Genomic DNA, 19059 nt, shown 5'->3' on the forward strand with positions numbered 1-19059 from the left:
ATGATTTATTTTAATGATCGGAACGAACAAACCATTTTCCCTCTTCCTACCGATTCCGTAAGTATCTTCCCCTTTGCCCTTTTGCCTTTATTATCTCCATTGTTAACAGTGCGATTGTACTATGAAATGTCGATATCTTTGAGCCTACTATAAATATATCTTTACAACACTCAAATACACTCGAAGAAATTAATTTAGTTCGATCAAAGTTATATTTTAAAAATTTTCTTTTGTCTAGTAGGTATGTCGAACATTGTTTGGCGTCTCGTAAGTATCAATAACGACTCATCCTCAATCTCATCTCGCATGATTGAATAAGGATATGTTGAAATTATAACAACAATTTAAATTAAGAGACTTGAACACGGATTAAATGTTATAAGAACTCATTGTGCAATCGTACTTGCGTTGATATGATCCCGAGAAATTTTAAGTTTATTATAAACGATATAGTATATGATGTATATTCCTTGGTGCATTGCATGTATTTTTATTTTTTTTTCTGAATTTGTGATCATGTTGGTACTTGTCCGTACAAACCAATGAGAATTCAAGGAATCTCCTTTTAACTTTTAACATGAGTGGGATGACTTGGACCACTTACCATGAAAAATCATCTGAGATATTATTTTATGTTATATTTAGAGTATTTTTTTTCATGATACGATCAAATGTTAGTTTTTGAATCGTCAAATGTATATGTCACTCTTGGTGTAACATAGATTAACCATCATTTTATTAAATGAATTTTGATATTATTTAAATCTTTAATGACATTGCCCAGTAATTAATTCAAAATTTACATCAAGAAATAATTAAACTAGCATAGCAATGACCTAAGAAATTTAACCTGAGAGTGAGGATAGGTCGATGGGTCAAATCGAGCCAATTTTTTTTTTTCCAATCGAATGAACCGTAGATCCCATGTTTCTTGCTCAATGTGAACCATCGATTCCAACGATCCGTGATATTTTGAAACATGTCATGTTATTGGTTAATTTATGATTTTTTTTTAAAAAAAATCACTCAACATGTTTTTTTATTTAAAAAAATCACTCAACATGTGTGTGTTTAAGTAGACGAGTTAGTTAATTTTGGACCTCTATATTTAATGTAATTAATCAGTTGTCGGATGCATACAATAAGATTTTTGTGAAACCGTTTCACTTTTTTTTTTTTGTGAGACGAGTCAACTCTACTCATATTTACAATAAAAAGTAATATTTTCGACATAAAAAATGATATTTTTTTCATGATTAACTCAAATAAAATATTCGTATCACAAAATTGAATTATGAAACTGTCGTATAGGAATTTTTATGATTTAACAGAGTTGTGGCAGAGATGCGAATGATATAAGAAAATTAATATTTAGCATATTAGCGACTGTATAAAGTTTTCTTGTATTTCATTTAGGTAGTTCCGTAGTTGTGAACTTTTTTTTCGAGTAAAATTACATATAAATTTTTATGTATCACCATTAACATATCTAGAATTCAACCACCATTGAAAGTAAAAACCCACAATCCACAAAAGAATTCAAACAACATCCCTTCAAGTAACTCCAAAATATAGGCGTTTTTCCAAATATTCCTAGAACAATATACAGTGACTGGTAGTGCATGGCATAATTCAAATTACATATATACCAGGGAGATGTCGTTTGACGGAACATGATGCCTAGCCAAGTTTGTTGCAGTAGGTACGAAATCCTCAGAAGCTCTCCACATGAAGATCTTAATTTTAGTAGGGATCGGATATGGAGGTGCCAAATGAGTTTCCACCATGAAGATTGAAAAGGTGGTGGAGTAAAATTCTTCATCTCCATAGAATATCCAAATTTGACGGTGTATAAACCATTCGGCCTCTCTTGCCAATGCCTAATATCCTCACAACCCCGTCGATTCAACGGAATATCCCTATTCCAAAATGGCTTCTGGTTCATGCAAAGGAGAAATCGGACGAACAAGATTTTCATTCCAATTACCGGTATTTAAGATGAGACTAACCACTTTAAAGTTATGATCTGCCCCAAAACTGAGCCTGCTTTTGAAAGAAGGGAGACTTGGAATCTACGGCTCCGAGCAGATCGATATACACTGCTCATCCCTAGCTCGCCAACACAATCTTTTTTTAATAAGATCCCGGCTCCAAATTTCCAATATATATGTATAAGCTATAGAGGAATATCAAAGAAAATACCTTTGCAATTCCTTGCAAGCCAAGCACTATGAAATAGTTCTTCCTCCCCCTTCTTCTATGCATACACTGGTATACAATTATTTATTTATGCTTACTCTAGTATTTTTGAAGCTCAATTTCACGTTTTTCTGGGAAGTTCTGTTGAGGGAATTCGATTATTTGCATATTCATTGCCGGGTTGTTGATGTTGTTTGAGTTTCGAGTGAAATTTAACGTTTTGAATTCTGGGTTTATTTTGTTTTGCGAAAGTTTAGAATTTTTTTTGTTTTGGTTGGGAGAGGTGATTATCCATGGCTTCTTCTCATGGGAACGCTCCGTCGGAGCCTGCGAAAATGGAGCAGATTATTACTGAATTTTTTGCTAAAAGCCTTCACGTGATACTGGAATCTCGGCGCCCTTATGTTCCGTCTCGTAATTATAGTGGCGAACAGATTTTATCGTCTCCTTCTCCATCATCATCATCTTCTTCCTCCTCGAGTTTTCGGCAGAGGGGTAAGTGGTTTAATTTGGCTCTTAGGGATTGCCCTGCTGCTTTTGAAAACATAGACTTTTGGCGGCAGAGCAATCTTGAACCTGTGATTGTTGATGTTCTGATAAAGAGGCGGGACCCCTTGAGTTCTTCACCAAAATGGGGTGGTCTTGGGAGGAATGTCTCTAGGAAAGAGCCTTGCTCTTATGATTTGAGAAGTTATGGATTTGGGTGTGAAAAGATTATTGAGAGGTACTGGGTTATACACTATGAAAGTAAGAAGGGCTGTGGTGGTAAAGGAAGTGGCGTATCTGGGAGTAGGAGATCCACTTGTACTAGCTCTCATGTTTTGTACAAGAAATCTTTGTTGTTGTTTAGATCGTTGTATGCGACTGTTAGGCTTTTGCCTGCTTATAAGTTGTTTCATGATCTTATTTCTTCATCCCGAATTCGATTGTATAATCCTGACCATCGTGTTTCATCTTTTGTTGAGCCATTTATGATTTACCCGTGGACAAGAGGCTGATATGCAACAGTTTGTTTTTAGTCCTGTTGATACTTCTCGTGGTCGGATTTGTCTTCCGGTGTCGTATTGTAAGTCGTTCTTGGATGTAAGTTCCGAACCTTCAACCCCTATATTGCCACAGTTCATACCCGAATATGTTGGCAGTCCAATGGCCGAACCACGTAGATGGTTTCCATCTTTTCCTGAATCACAAAGCTCCCCATTTACACGTGCGTTTGGTAGGCGTCATAGCTGGAGTTATGGCCCATATTCAAAGTCTCATGCCCCATTCCCTGTTTCTAAGCAAGAAGCAAATCATTCGAAGAATCCAAGTCATGAGGAGTATCGAACTTGTACAGATTTTCCTTTGCCTCGTAATGTAGCTTCTCAAACCCGTGTTTCTAAGCAAGATGCGGGTGCAAGTGATTATCACTCCATGTCAACATTTGACAAGGTATATACGGTGATCATAGTTTTATGGTCCCCTGTTCCCCCAAATCATTTTAAACAATGATGTTGCTTTTTTCAGTTACCTTTCATGAAGGATGAACTCAGGAAGATATCTGATGAGAAACCGTCATCAAATAGCTCACCGTCAAAATTAATCTCTAGAAGCTCTAGTAGGTTAACTTTTTGGGGCGGTTATGATGATTCAGAGTTTTTCGGGCCATTTGTTCTAGATAATGATGCCAAACTAAATGTTGGTTCCAGGTAATCATTTTGCTTACTTGATTGGTCTAATAGTTAGAAGTCAATGGCGCTTAGCTGATTTGGAGATAATTTTCAGGATTAATGTCTTGTCATCTTGTTTTCTGTCAAGACTGAATCGTGGTAATTGCCATATCTTAGTATGTGATGTGAAACTTGAAGAGAAGACACTCTCTCTGGCGTGTATCTTAATTTGTTCTTAGATTTCGTGATAGTCTTAGATTTCGTGATAGAGTTATCCCGTAGACTTTTAATTTCTACCCTGCCTCTTTCAACAGCTTGCTGCATTCTTTCTGCCCAAGAAATATTGAAGTGACATGCGGATACTTCGTCCCCAGAAACAGCAGAATAATCTTTTTTGCCTTTGTAGCTTGTCCATGCAACATAAAAAGATCTTGGTACTTTCTCAACAAGAAAGGCTTTCTTAATGGGAGAACAAATTTCCAACCCTTGTTATCATGACATTGTTGTTTCAAAGACCTTCGTCTCATCAATCTTACTTTGTAGAACCAACTTTACGTCTTTGCCATTATAACAATACGAGAGCAACTATGAGATGCTCAACTGCTACGTGTTTTGAACGTTCTTTCCATATCATACCTGCCTCGTAGGTCACATATTAGTGGGGTTGTTAGTTGCAGATGTGCTGTCACTGATGGATATAAAATATCGAATTGCGGCTTGTATAAGAAAAATCATATAATTTTTATCTTAATCTGAGTTCTCTAAGTAAATCTGAGTTCTCTAAGTAAATCTGAGTTCTCTAAGTAAATAGTTTCACCCCGTTAGGGACCGTAAGCATTTAACATTTCACACATTTAACTATGTATTGTACAATAAGAGGAGGGGGGGATCCACATGTCTTCCTTCGCCGACCTCATTGATGAAGATTATGTGACACTCTGTGCTTCATGAACGCACTAGAGACCAGTTATATTAAATATCTTGATTCTTCAATAGCTTAATTTTAAATTTAAGTAGTCCTACTTTATTTGCATTGTCTTGAAATCAACCTGATATGCAATGTGTCTTACCAGATCAGGATCATTTCATTCCTCAGAGCGAGACGTACCAGCTAAAGAGTCACAGGTTGACACTCTTGTTCATATGCTCCAGAATGCACCGCCTCTTCACCGTGACAGCTCTTTTTCCCGACAAAGTTCCAACCTTGAAAAATTGCACTCAGGATTCTAACAAGACTATAGCTGATGCACTGAACGAGTTCCATGGGTATGGAGAATTGAAATATGATTTGCTGAAGAAAGGTAAAGATTCTAAGGCGTAGACGAATAATATATCTTTCTTCGGGAGATTTATGTGCTTCATTCTACCGCAGAGCAGCAGTATCTTTTAGTATGCTCGTGATTTTTGTGGCATCAGTCCATTTCTTTTCGCAGAAGTTTTCGAGCTAATTTTTGATGATTTGGAAGCGAAGCTCGGTTAGTGTCTAATCCGAATTGAGATGTTGGTTTTAAGGCTTCACTCAAGTAAATATATGTCAATGTTTTGCATGTCCAGAAGTTTTGAGGATTAGCTAGGCATACTTGTACATACTTTTTTTTTAACTAGCATAAAAGCACGTGCATCCGCACGTGAATCCATATTCTAAATAACTAAAAAATAAAGTAATAATAAAAATACTTTTAATCTTTGCATAACCTGATACAATCCATCAAACAATATTTCGTTCGAAAAAAGATAGATCAAAACAAATTATAAGAATTTGGAATAATGATTTATCAGATTAAGTACTAAATTGAACTAACATAACAATACAAATACAATGATATGAAAGAATTTGAATTGATTAAGCAATATAAGAGTGTAACTAGAATTATATGAATATATTTTAATTAATTAAGCAATATAAGATTGGAAGAAAACATTTTAGTATATCATGTTGATATTTATCTACTCATTACTTCAATTAATTGATAAATATATTCCTAAAATGTAAAAATTACATCTTGAAAATCTAAAATAGTACTTATAATTTTGGAATAATTAAGAACATGTGACAACAATTTTTCATTTTAGGTTATATTCTAAACTATAAACACGTAAATATCGTAAATTCGAAATCTTTTACAAACCTACATTTTGTTAGTCTATAAATTATATAAAATAATAATAAAACATTACATTAGCTGAAGAAAGCCTATGGAGACAAATTGTATTTATATTTAAACACAAGAATTGAAAATAAAATAAATAAATACTCCATTCACCCCTTCTAAGGATGACAATGGGGCGGGGCGGGGCGAGTTCGGAGATGGGGATAGTAAGCTCATATCCGCCCCGAAGTACTTTGAAGATTTTAAATAAAAAATACCTGATCCCGAACACCAACCCGAAAAAATCGGGGATCTCATCCTCGTTTCGGGTTTTCCCCGCAGGGTCCCAAACCTGTGGGAAACGTTGTCATCCCTAACCCCTTTTATGCCCTAGATATATTTGCTTAAAATAGTGAATTAAGAAAATTTCATTTCCAACAATTTTATTAAATGAAGATTCATTTTCTTAAATTAATAATTGAAATATCATTATTCTATCTCATAAAAAAGAAAAAAATACAACCACTCTAAATTAATATTCAATGTCATGTATCTTCATAATCATTATCCTCTTATTTTTTAAGAATTATACTTGCTAAAGTTCGAAGCTATTAACAGAAAATTTGAATTCGATTTCACTATATATTTATATTTTAAGATGTCTCTTGTTTGAAAAATAAATTATGTACACTACTAATGAATTCTATATATATTGGACATTAAAAAGTTAATAAATATGAATTAGAATAAATTATAATTAGTTAAGTATAATAATATTTTCCAATTCAATTGATTATTATTATAAGATTATCAATAAATTAGATTCACATCGTGCCTAACTTCTTCAACTTTTTCTTCTTTTTTTGTTAATTTAAAACAATAAAATTTAACATTACAAAATGACGAGGACATCAAATAATAAATAATAATGAGATAGTGATAACAATGGAAAGATAATCAATTCTTATTAATTATTAATCAGGATGGCCAAATTGCGACTCATGATACCAAGAAATATTTTAGAGATTCCAGATGAATGATGCTAATGTCATATTTATAATGGTCTAACTTTTTTTCATATTTTAAATTTTATTATATCATATTAATTTAAGTGATATTATAATTGTCATAAATTAATTGTTTTACACTTGTAAATAGATAAAATTATCTATTCCTCAATACAAATTCAATAGCATCACAAAAAAAGAAATTTAAAATTTTAACATAAAATATAGAAAATTAATTATAGACTATTTTCTCCTTCTCATTTAAATTCTAATTTGTATATATTATTTGCACAACTGGTAATTCTCATTACACCAACCGCAAGAACTCTTGTGAAACTGTCTCACGGATCAATTTCGTGGGTCGAATTTCTTATTTAGGTCATCCATGAAAAAATATTACTTTTTATGCTAAGAATATTATTTTTTATTGTGAATATCAGTAGGACTGACCCGTCTCACAGATAAAAATTCGTGAGATCGTCTCACAAGAGCCTTACTCTACACCAACATAACTTCCAATTTAGTTATGGTAACGTTATATTAAGAATTATTTGTATGAATATCTTGTTGTTACTCCTTTTTGACTCATTTGTGTCATTTTTTAAAACAATTTCATATTAATTTTATATATGTATTTTGACTCTATTTTTTTTCCGTCATATAATAGATGCCATAATTGATTTTTTTAAGAAAAATAAGCTGAAAAAGTATCATATGTGATAACATATGTGAATAAACTCAAATTATTTTTTTTTTGTTCAAATTAAGTGTTTATTGATTTTTTCATTTAATGTTTGATTACCTTTTTGTCAATATAATTATCATTATATACTTGTATGTAAATAACTCTACAAATACAAATAAAATGTCATGACATTATTGTTATGATTGAATACTATTTGAAAATATATGAATATGGGGAGACTTAAATAAAATAAATCTATGAGAGTAATTAAAACAATTAATCATTCAATTTATTTTATTTATTATCAAAATTAGTGGGAAAAAAATAATGAAAAAATTGATCGATTTTCTATATATTTCTTTCTCATTTTAGCAACTATACAACAATAATTTTCTAGTATCATATCATCTGATGTATGTGGATGAACGATTCATTTGTCCACACTTTTATAGGTAGTTCTGATTCAAATTTATTAATTTTTTTATTAATATTATTTAAATTCACAATTAAATTTAGGTTTATAATATATTATATTTGTTAATGCATTTAGAAATTAATAGTTTGACAAAATAAATTTAAAATTTTGATTAAATATAATTTTATTTTCAATTCAAATCATTTTATTTAATTTAAAAGCAATAATGGTTATTTTAATTTTTTTTATTTTTTCATTTGTCAATATTTAATTTAAAATTTATTTGAATGACTCTTCGTTCAAAACACTCAGATACTTTGTCATGGGTTCTTCATATGTATAATTTTTTGAAGTTTTTTCTTAAAATATAATTATATTAAAATTTGTTTCTAATAATTAATTGAATGTATTCAAATGATAGTGAAATAGAACAATAAATAACGTAATTAATTTAATTTAGAATTTAAATGAAAGTCTAAGAAAATTATTAAATGGAAAAAATAATTTATATTGATATTAAGTAAATTTAATAATATGTTTTTTAAAAAGTAGCTCAAAAAGTTAAGAACATGAAGATGACTTATTTGCTACATATAAATTAAAATATAAATATAACTCAACTTTATTTCTCACGCTTATTTACAACAATTAGAAAATTTTTCTATCGTACACACATATATATGTATATATATATAATGAAATAATTTTTTTAAAAATGAAATATGACTTAATTAAATATTATTAGAATAAAAGAAAGACAAGTGAAGAAAGTTAAAATCATAAAATTATAACCATAAAATGTGGTTAATTAGTATTAATTATTAATTAATAGATTAAATATGAAAATACCACATATGTTACTTAATAATAAAAATAAGTAAACATGTAAAAAATAATTATGTCCGTTCACAATAGGAAAAGAAGCTATTAACAGAAAATTTGAATTTGTTTTCATTATATATTTATATTTTAAGATTTTTCTTATTATCGTTTGAAAAATAAAATCATGTACACTACTGATGAATTCTATATATATTGGACATTAAAAAGTTACTAAATTTAAATTATAATAAAATATAATTACTTAATTATAATAATATTTTTCAATTCAATCGATTATTATTAAAATGTTATCAATCCATTAGATTCATATTGTGCTTAACTTTTTCAACTTTTTTCTTTTTTTTTTTGTTAATTAAAAACAATATATATATATATATATAATTTTTTTGAAGTTTTTTTAAAAATCTAATTAAATTAAAATTTATTTTTAATAATTCATTGAATGTATTCAAATGATTGTGAAATAGCACCATAATTAATTTAAGTTAGAATTTAAATGAAAGTACAAGAAAATTATTATAATGAAAAAAATAATTGATATTAATATTAAGTAAATTTAAGAGTTTGTTTTTTTTTAAATTAGCTCAAACATTTAAGAACATGGAGAAGAAAGTCAAAATCACAAAATCATAACAATAAAATGTGGTTAATTAGTATTAATTATTAATTAATAGACTAAATGTGAAATTATCACGTATGTTACATAATAATGAAAATAAGTAAACATGTGAAGGGTAACAATGTCCGTTCACAATAAGAAAACTTTTCTACTATCCACACTTTTATATGTATATAATATATATATATATATATACACATTCCTAAATGAAATATTGATCAAATACAGAATACTAATCTGATTCTATATATGTGTGTTGATGAAAATTAAAATTAAACTTATAATTGTATCAGGGATGTCAATGGCGCATGGGAGTTTAAGGTTATACCATTTCTTTTTTCAAATTTTCAGCGTGTTCAATATTTTGCTACCTTTTTCGTCGATGACTTGTAGTCCATTTGGCACCAAGATCTCACATTCAAAACGAGTTCTAGATTCAAGATTTAATCGTAACAATCTCACGAAGTTATTTTATATTTATTTCTGTTTCATTTTCATATATTCTAAAATAAATTTGTTAAATTAAGATATTAATGTTATTTGAAGATGCACGACACAATCTTTTTATTTACTATCAATACTTTTAAGCTTGAAACATGTAACATATTAAGGAACTTAAATGATGTTGAAAAAAAGAATATGATTCTCAAATCCTCGATTTGATACTTTACACGCACTGTGATCGATCAAAAAATGTTAATGTTGCATTTAGAATGGCGAATCTGAATCAAGAGATAAATTCATAACAACAAATTCATTGGTTTTGTTTTTTTTGTTTTTTTTTCGAGAAAATCAACTTGACAATATATTTCAAATCTCAAATAGTTATTTTTTTGAGTCGTTGTGATATATTTTAAGTCGATCCATCCCATATGTTCTAAAAGGATGAGCCTATGTTACATCAAAAGTAGATCTTCCGGTTCTTGTTTCGTATAAGATAATGAGGTCCATAATTTTTTTTTTATTTTGCAATGAGATGATCGACCGATCATCTTATACAAACACATCAAGAATTCTACTTCTGGTGTAACATAGATTCACCTGTTGTAAAATTGCTGGAAAGGAATGATTTATTATTGTTGAGGTTGCAGAATGGGAGGGATGGATGATTACTTTTCGTTGATATTATTTGTTTTGTAATAAATAAGTCGTGGGGGTTATATTTGTAATTTCAGGTGTGGCTTCAATAATAATATTGACAATATTGGATTTGGATCACTGAATTAGTTGCTAACTTTTTGGTGTGTTGGTGATGATTCTTTAAAATTTCATAAATAAACATCATATATATTTTTAAGGTGAAATTTATTAAAAATTTCATTAAACATTCCCCACTTCTACTTCATTGGATGGGCAGCAAAATCTTATCCAATATTAGAGTTGAAACACTCAAGACAAAGACGAACCTATTATATATACAATTGCTGGTAAAAGAAGAGAGATTGAAGACGTTTGAACAACTGGAAATTAAGACTAATTTAAACAAACAAAACATATTTAATCAAGATTTCATTAGGAAGTTTCGATAGGGATGTGAAACCTTTCCACCGCAGGATCGACATCCACAGTCGAAATGGATCCAAAAATCACAGTCTTGGCAGTGTAGAGCCATTCCATCTTTGAAGCCTACAATAATTTCGTGGCAATATGTATACCCACAGGTTTGGCTGCCGAGATTCATCATCCTCGTTAAGGTCAATGGATGATTTTCGTGACAAGGCACTTCCACGGTGCCACCAAACTTGATTTTTGAAAATTTCCCCTCTGAAGGAATACAGTCGACATGAAACGATTGGTCACATTCGGCACAATGATAGAACCAATACTTGGAATCAATGGCTTCTTCGCAGAATTCGCACAAGTGATCCATATTTTGGTCTTGGGAAGAAGATGCAAATGTTAGAGTGAGGGGATGTTTGTCGAATTTATGGGTGACTATTTTAGGCAGACGAGCACAATCAATATGTATCATGAAATTACACACACCACAGTGGTATACATACCGACATGATTTACCACAGCACGATACCCAATTGGTCATATTTGGTACCTGGATAAGTTAGAACAAGAGGATGTTGCTTGTGTGAATCATGCTCGATGACTCTCGGAGAAAAGGAACATGCAAGATCGTCGACTACGGAGTCGTGTTCACTGTATGAGTATCCGAATCCGTTGCAGTACCTGTTGCAACTACTACACTCAAACAAAGAAAGGAATTCATCCGATCTCGGGGAAACCAGGCTGCCAGTGGTTGATGTGTAAATCGAATCTTTGATAGAAAGAGGCAAATCCACACAAAATTTGTGGAGGAGAAAATTGCATTCAGAACGGGCGCTACATCTATAATATGGAGGTGAAATAGGGTGAATGCATGCGTTGCAAACTGCTTCTTGTGCAATGTCTTCTTCATCGATCAAGACCAAAGAATGGGCGTGGTATTTTTCTAACATGTTGGGAGAATTTCTCTCCTGTATAGCCCTCTCCTTTGCTAATGAACGAATCATCGAACTCGGAAAAGCATCGATTCGACAAAGTCGGTAGATGAAATATCTCACCTGCATGCAGGATTTAGTCATAGAAATTATTTATATATATGTTGCTTTTGTCATACCATATTCATTCATACATAGGAAACAATTAAAATATACAAGTAAATTTAGTTACCTGGGTCCTTCATCTGTGATATTGCACAATCCACATGACTGCTAACTCCACACGTTAAACAATAATAAAGCCCGAATTCACTAATCGTCATTTTCGAACAAATTAGACACACGCTGCTTCTAAAATAAAAGTCAAGCAAGGAGGCAGCAGAATAGACGAGGGAGAGATAGTGCTCGTGGTTTTGGACTCCTACAAAGCTGGGTAACAAGGCACAATCATGGTGAATCCAAAAATTGCATTTTTGACATGAGAAGAAATAACCCTCATGTTTTCTCCCACAAACGTCACAAAACAACAGAGCCTCCTTGCACACAATTACCAATGGATGTTGGGGGTGGCTCGTGTGTTTTATTTGGATATCCAAGGGAAACCCACATAGAGGATGGAGTACAAACTCGCATTCGGAGCAGTGGTAGATGAAATTCTCGCACAATTTCCCACATTTACCGCAAAAACAGTTCTCATCACGCGGCTTTGCAAGTAAAACGAGAGCATGTTTTGCAACGGGAAAATAAAGTTGACCATTGTGGAAATAATGGTGCGATTCGGGGGGGAGTTGTGCGCAAGCTTGGTGGAGATAAAAATTGCAACCTTGAATGGTGCACATGTAACAGGGACTCGACAACACATACAGCCCACATGCATTGCAGCGATGCCGAATTTCCTCTGATTCCTTGAAGATGAGTGGGTGCTCATGAGCAAAATGTACATTATTCTCCATCTCTCTTTATTTCTTTGTGTATGTCTCTATTATATATATATATATATATATATCTATATCTATATATATATAGCGAGAGAGGATATTGCTGATTCTTGGAGTAGTATATGGACAAACTCTGTTATCCTACTTTTTGCACTTTACTGATTTTTTTATTCAAATATTTTTCTCGTTCTTTTAAAAAAAAATACAAATTTACCGAGAACCAAAAAAACATGTAAATTATAATACTAAAAATACAATTCAATATTAAATCAAAAACGAAAGAAAAGTAAATTATAATACAAAAAATGTAATCATCTTTATTTAAATCTGTTTATTTGTTTTTGTAATAACTAAAAGTGATATTTTTAATATATGTGAAACAAATATAGATGGTTATTTATTTTTATTTTTTTGAGAGCATATATGAAGAGCATGAGGTTTAATGTATTTTTTGGAATAATATAACATATATAAATTAATAATGAATGATTTTTGTGAATCCCAGCCGAGGTACCTTTGGGAGAAATTAAGAGGCCATTACATGAAGATATATAGTAAGAGTAAATACTTACGAGGCTTGAAGTTTTCGAAAATTTTGAAAACATCATTGATATCACGCTTCAAAAATACATAATACTAATCTGATTCTATGTGTGTTTGTGTTGATGAAAATTAAAATTAAAACCAATAATTATATTAAAGATGTCAATGACACATGTGAGTTTGAGGTTATACCATTTCCTTTTTCAGATGTTCTTCGTATTCAATATTTAGCTCTTTTTTGTCGATGGCTTATAGTGGCACCAGGAAACGAGTTCTGAGTTCGAGTTCGAGTTCGAGACACAATCATAACAAGCTCTCGAATTGAATATTTTGTATATATTTTTGTATCATTATCATATAAATTTAAAATAAATTTACTAAATTAAGATATTAATGTCATAACTTTTATTTGAGGTTAAAGGAACTTAAATGATGTCGAGGAAAAAATTATATTACCCTCAGATCCTTATCATCACTCTACACACATATTGTGAGCGACCAAAAATGTTAAGGTCATATTTTAATTGATAAATTTGAAGTAAGAGATTTCAAATTAATAATAACAAATCCATCGATTTATTTGGGCAAATCCACTCGACAATGAATTTCAAATCACAAATAGTTTTAATTTTAAAAAGAAGTCGTCAATGAAAAATAAAAAATTGAACGAAACTTATTGTTTGAAGGTCCAATTTTTTAAATTTGACTCAAGCAAAAAAACAAAAATAAAAAAATAAAAAAAAATCACAAGTATGACCCTGTTGCCGCTTACAATAGTAAAACGATTCAGTCGGTCATCTTAGTACAAGCAATCACAAGGAATGTAGTCAGTCACCCACAATCTAGGCAGTAGAGACCGGTCGAGATTTTGGGAGATCGGCGTCCGGGCGATGTATGAATGATTCATACAATGAACGACTGATATGTAGTCACCAAGCAAACTAAGAAAATCAATGAGAATGCGATAGCTAAGTTGAAGCAGATAGTTTCAGATAGAAAATAAATTTTTTGGTCCACTAACTTGTTCAATTTTTTGTTTTAATCCGCTAAGTTTCCAAAATTTTTTTTGGTGCACTAACTTTTAAAATCGAACTAAAATAAATGAAAATTAAAAGTCAGCGTACCATTTTGGACGAATTATCTTCGGCTAATACCTTGCTTTGCCCAACAAAATTATCAATCTTCTTTCCTCCTCATTGTGATGCGGCATTTTGGTTTTTCTAAGCGGATAATTTCCTTAATCAATGGTGAATTTTAAACTGTTATTTTTGTCAATATTAATGGTTCGATTGCATACAGATTCTTTCATTCGCTCAATACAAAATTTTATATGTAGATATAAACAAAATTTATCCATTGTATAATACCTTTCTAGGGGCTTGAACCCAATTTAATACTGTTAAGATTGGAACTAGGACTTAACTTAACTCCAAAAGCTAGCTCTTAAGGGGGGAGGATTGTCCAAGCCCATATATACAACTCCCAGGTTATTTATCCAACCGATGTGAGATAATTAACACACCCCTCTCACGCCCAGGAATGAACATCTGGAGCATGGAGTTTACAATGACCCAATTATGGACAGAACGGGTGGCCTAATTATAGGCAGTCCAACACATAACGGTGGAACCCTGGCTCTGATACCATGTTAAGATTGGAACTTGGACTTAACTCAACCCCAAAAGCTAGCTTAAGGGGGGATGATTGTCCAAGCCCATATATACAACTCCAAGATTATTTATCCAACCGATGTGAAACAATTAACAAATACATTTCTAGGGGCTTTATTATTTATTGACATCATTTATCAAAGATCATAGATTCAATTAGACTCACATGGTTCAAAACCTTCAAAAAGCGATTATTCTCAAAATCTCAAGGTAAGTAATATTATTACTAGTCAAATGTTCTAGTTTTTTTGTAACTTTTATCGAGCAAACACTAAATCGAGGATCAAAGTATTTTCTCGATTTGCTTTGTGATGCAGGTAATAGTTTACGTATTCTTAAAATTTTATGATTAATTCATTTTGAATATTTCTAGACTTTTAAACTCTATAAAAGTCGTCATCTACTAAATTGAATACACGCCCTTAGTTATCTCCTAAGAAAATGCTAATGCACATCCACTTGTACTCAGTACATCAACACTTCCGAAAAACATTAACTAAATAGTTTATTCTCAAACAAAAAATTGTTATTGCTCACTAAGAACAAGGACTTCAGGTTTGCGATTGAATGCACTGCGAGACTAAGCAATTGATCCTTTCTCAATTTTGGTTGACAATCTCATGTTTCCTTTATGTAGGACTAAGCAATTGCCGCTTTATCAAAAGCTTATAGCTAGTAGTAATGGTGCAACTCAAATCTTTTAAACCGCACAGCAGCTCAAGCATCACGGTTCGATCGCTCTACCAAGTGATGTGATCCCGTTGTAATGGGTGTGCCGGGTTAGGAGCTCCAACGGATCAAATCAACAATTTATAGTGTTTGGGAATTTTGAGTGAAGATAACGGCGGTGATAGCACCTGCAAACAATGAAAAGAACTCGTGAATGAGCACCGGAGGGGTGTCCGACGTGGCCACTCTGATGCTAAAATCAGCAGGTTTTCAGATGAACACAAACAATATTTGAGAGAAAATATTTAAGTGCTTTAGAGTTCAAAGATTTCAGAATCATTAAATGACATCAATACCTACTATTTATAGTAGAAAATGGGGTAGGTACCTCGATTCTCGTGCCACCTACTAAGTATGGTAAGTCGGTTGCCCATACTAGCTTCAGAGGACTTCTAGGACACTCCAAGTCCAAGTAGTTCTGACAAATTAGACGGCTTGTATCAATCATACTCGAGTGTGGTGCAATTCTCAAGGTGGCCTGGGTAGTAGGTTGCCGGGTACTTGTATGAAAGCCCGGGCTATGATGACTGCCCGGGAAGAGGAGAAGTGTCCGGTGTGTTGACTCCGATTCGAGGCGGTCTAATTAATATCACGGGTCATCCATGACCCGGTTCCTTATGGGGGTATCACCACCCATCCCTAAAATAGTCGGGCTAGAGTCTGACTCGTTGTCCCGATCAATCATACTTGTACTTTTGTAAAAACATAATTTCAGCATGTGTAAGAGCATCGGGGGATTCAATATCCCATAGAGGAAGTGGGATACCGAGGTCTGATACAACCCGAGTTTTGAATAAGGCGTCGGGACCTTACTTCTCCTGGGCTTAATAAATGGTGCTGGGGCCTCATATCTTCCTGGCTTAATAAATGGTGCCGGTGCCTCATATCTCCCGGGTTTCATAAATCATCATATCTTCCGGGCTTAATAAATGGTGTCGGGGCCTCATATCTCCCGGGCTTCAAATGTAGTGACGATTAGTATTCTCGGGTAGTCCAAAGGGTGTCATTATTACCCATGCTTTAGCATTTATACTGTCCGAAAATCGTTTCATATTCCAAGGCAATAATGATCATGTCTCATCGATATCCTCATACGTCCTTTCATCTGCCCATTTCAATTTACGTGGTGAATCTCAATCGTCCACGTGTATACAGATCAACGGCCGAGATTTTTCTCACCGCCTATATATATTAGCTCCACCTATTTCCTTAAAATCACTTTCAAATTCAAAATTGCAGCGAAGCTCTTGCGAATTTTTTCTCGAAACTCCGTTTACGCAAAATCATCTATCTCCGGCGATCTTCCACCGCTTTTCTCCTCCCCACTTGTAAGTTTTTCTTCATCAAAATATGTCTAATTCAACTTATTCTACATCAGGAGCGAATGTGCGAGGCTCACCTAGTGCTGAATCCTCCGCACTTCGCTCCGATTCTTCCCCATCTCCCCCTCGACGTTCCATTACTCAGCCTTCTAAAAATCCAGTGGCCCATCAAACCAAACCTTTTTCTTCTAAACCTTCCACTTCTAGCCACTCCCGAGCTCTTGCCAAGAGCAAGAGCAAGGGTAAGGGTTAAGCCCGAGCTCTGAGTCCTCCTGCAACCGAGGTCTCGGGCACTCCTTGGTTCTCCTCTTTGAGCATCACTTTGCACTCGGGGGCGGACGAGAAAATTCGAGTCTTGGGTTCCATTCCCTCCACCTTTTCCATTATGATACCCGGGCCCTCCGATAGAGCCAATAACCCTCCTCCCGGGTACACTACTTTCTTTCGGGACCAAGTTAGGAATGGTATCCGATTTTCTGTCCCTCCTTTTTAAATTGCGGTCGCCAAGTTTTTTGGCGTACCAGTTAACCAACTTCATCCCAACTCTTTCAGGATTATGGCTTCGGCTTATGTCCTTTTCAAAATGAATAACCTTCTCATCACCCCTCTCATCCTTCATTATTACTTTTCTTGCCGGCTTGGGGATAATGCATTTTCCCTGACTGCCCGGCTAAACGTCCGATTCCTTGATGACATCCCTTCCTCTCAAAAGGGATGGAAAGGAAAATTTTTTTATATCCAACTCCCGGGTCCTTTTCCCTGTCTGACCGGGTTTCTCCCTTCCCTTCCCCAACAACCTGCCCTTCCCCAATCCTACAAATTTGAGGAGCCTTTCCTCATGAGTCAAACCTTGGTGAAGGGGCGCAAGTATTCTTCTTCCGCCCTTATCTCAGACGAAAATTTAGTGGCCTATGTGTTGAGCTCCCGGGCTGAGGACCACTTGGACCGGGTGATTGACGAGGTTGCGGGCTCGGGCCCTCAACCCGGTACTCTTTTCTCTTCTCTATCTCCTTGATCTCTGATTTTATCTTTATTTTTGTCATAACCATGTCTCCTCTTTATGCAAATAACTCCGAGATGCAGGTAGCTTTTGCTAGGAAGCGAGCAACTGAGAAGGCGGCTCGTGATAAAGAAATGGCGGCTCGCAGAGCAGCTGCTGAAGAAGAGAAGCAACGGGCTGCAGAGGCGGCAGCCCGGAGAGCTGAAGCTGCCCGGGAGGATCCTCCCCGGGATAACACTTCCCGGGTGATGACTGAGACCTCGGAGGAATCTGAAGATCTCATTCCTCTCAGTCAGAGGAAACGAAAAGCTACTGCGGGCCCTGAGCTGGTCATTCTTGAAGACCTTCCCGAGGGTGGCCAGGGCACCTCCTGATCTGCCCCATCTCCTCACTTCCGCCAACAGTCCAATGAAGAACCTGGCCAAGAGCTCCCTCCAACCGATCAGCTTTCCCAGGCTAATATCTTTTTTGAGGGAGCTACTGCCACCGGCATTAAGCGCCTCAAGAAGATACTAATCCCTTCCGAGGAGGCTTTTCTAAAGAGTACTTTTGTGAGTGGTAGATTTCTGGAAGGCTCAAACCGACTTCTCTCTGTAAGTTCTCATTTTTCTCCTTCTTTGTATATGTATATGTCTATATATATATATATATATATATATATATATTTTCACAGGCCGCTCAAATGCTGGTGTCAGTCTTTGAAGAGGTGGCTGCGGTGGCCACAAAGAAGGGTAAACAAGCCAAGGCCAGTCAAGACCTTTTTGCTAAAATGCAAGGAGAGCTGGCCCAGGCTACTCAGGCCCACCAAGAAAAAAATGCAGAGCTCCGAGCCTCTTTGGACATGGCCAATCAGCAGCTGGCCTCTTCGAATATTGCCCGAGATGAAGGCTTAGCCCCGGAAAAGGCTCTTCAAATGAG

The 19059-nt window shown here is 34.0% G+C and overlaps 2 protein-coding genes across 2 annotated transcripts; one reads left to right on the plus strand and one right to left on the minus strand.

Annotated features, from left to right (window-relative positions):
* The first annotated feature begins 1571 nt into the window (after nucleotides 1-1571).
* On the plus strand, nucleotides 1572-5446 carry LOC142549541 (autophagy-related protein 13b-like). The gene is given in 6 exon segments (XM_075658530.1): nucleotides 1572-3167; nucleotides 3169-3630; nucleotides 3706-3887; nucleotides 3964-4007; nucleotides 4922-5149; nucleotides 5221-5446. Coding segments are annotated over 6 exon segments (1620 nt in total). The 5' UTR covers nucleotides 1572-2492; the 3' UTR covers nucleotides 5250-5446.
* Nucleotides 5447-10842: 5396 nt separating this feature from the next.
* On the minus strand, nucleotides 10843-12909 carry LOC142550275 (uncharacterized). Its single transcript, XM_075659506.1, has 3 exons — nucleotides 12172-12909; nucleotides 11917-12062; nucleotides 10843-11557 (listed from the first exon to the last, which is right to left on the minus strand). Exons 1-3 carry the CDS (start codon nucleotides 12890-12892, stop codon nucleotides 11009-11011), a joined length of 1416 nt encoding a protein of 471 aa, XP_075515621.1. The 5' UTR covers nucleotides 12893-12909; the 3' UTR covers nucleotides 10843-11008.
* Nucleotides 12910-19059: the final 6150 nt, after the last annotated feature.

The sequence above is a fragment of the Primulina tabacum genome, chromosome 6 (genome assembly GCF_025594145.1).
Source record: "Primulina tabacum isolate GXHZ01 chromosome 6, ASM2559414v2, whole genome shotgun sequence".
Classification (NCBI taxonomy): Eukaryota; Viridiplantae; Streptophyta; class Magnoliopsida; order Lamiales; family Gesneriaceae; genus Primulina; species Primulina tabacum.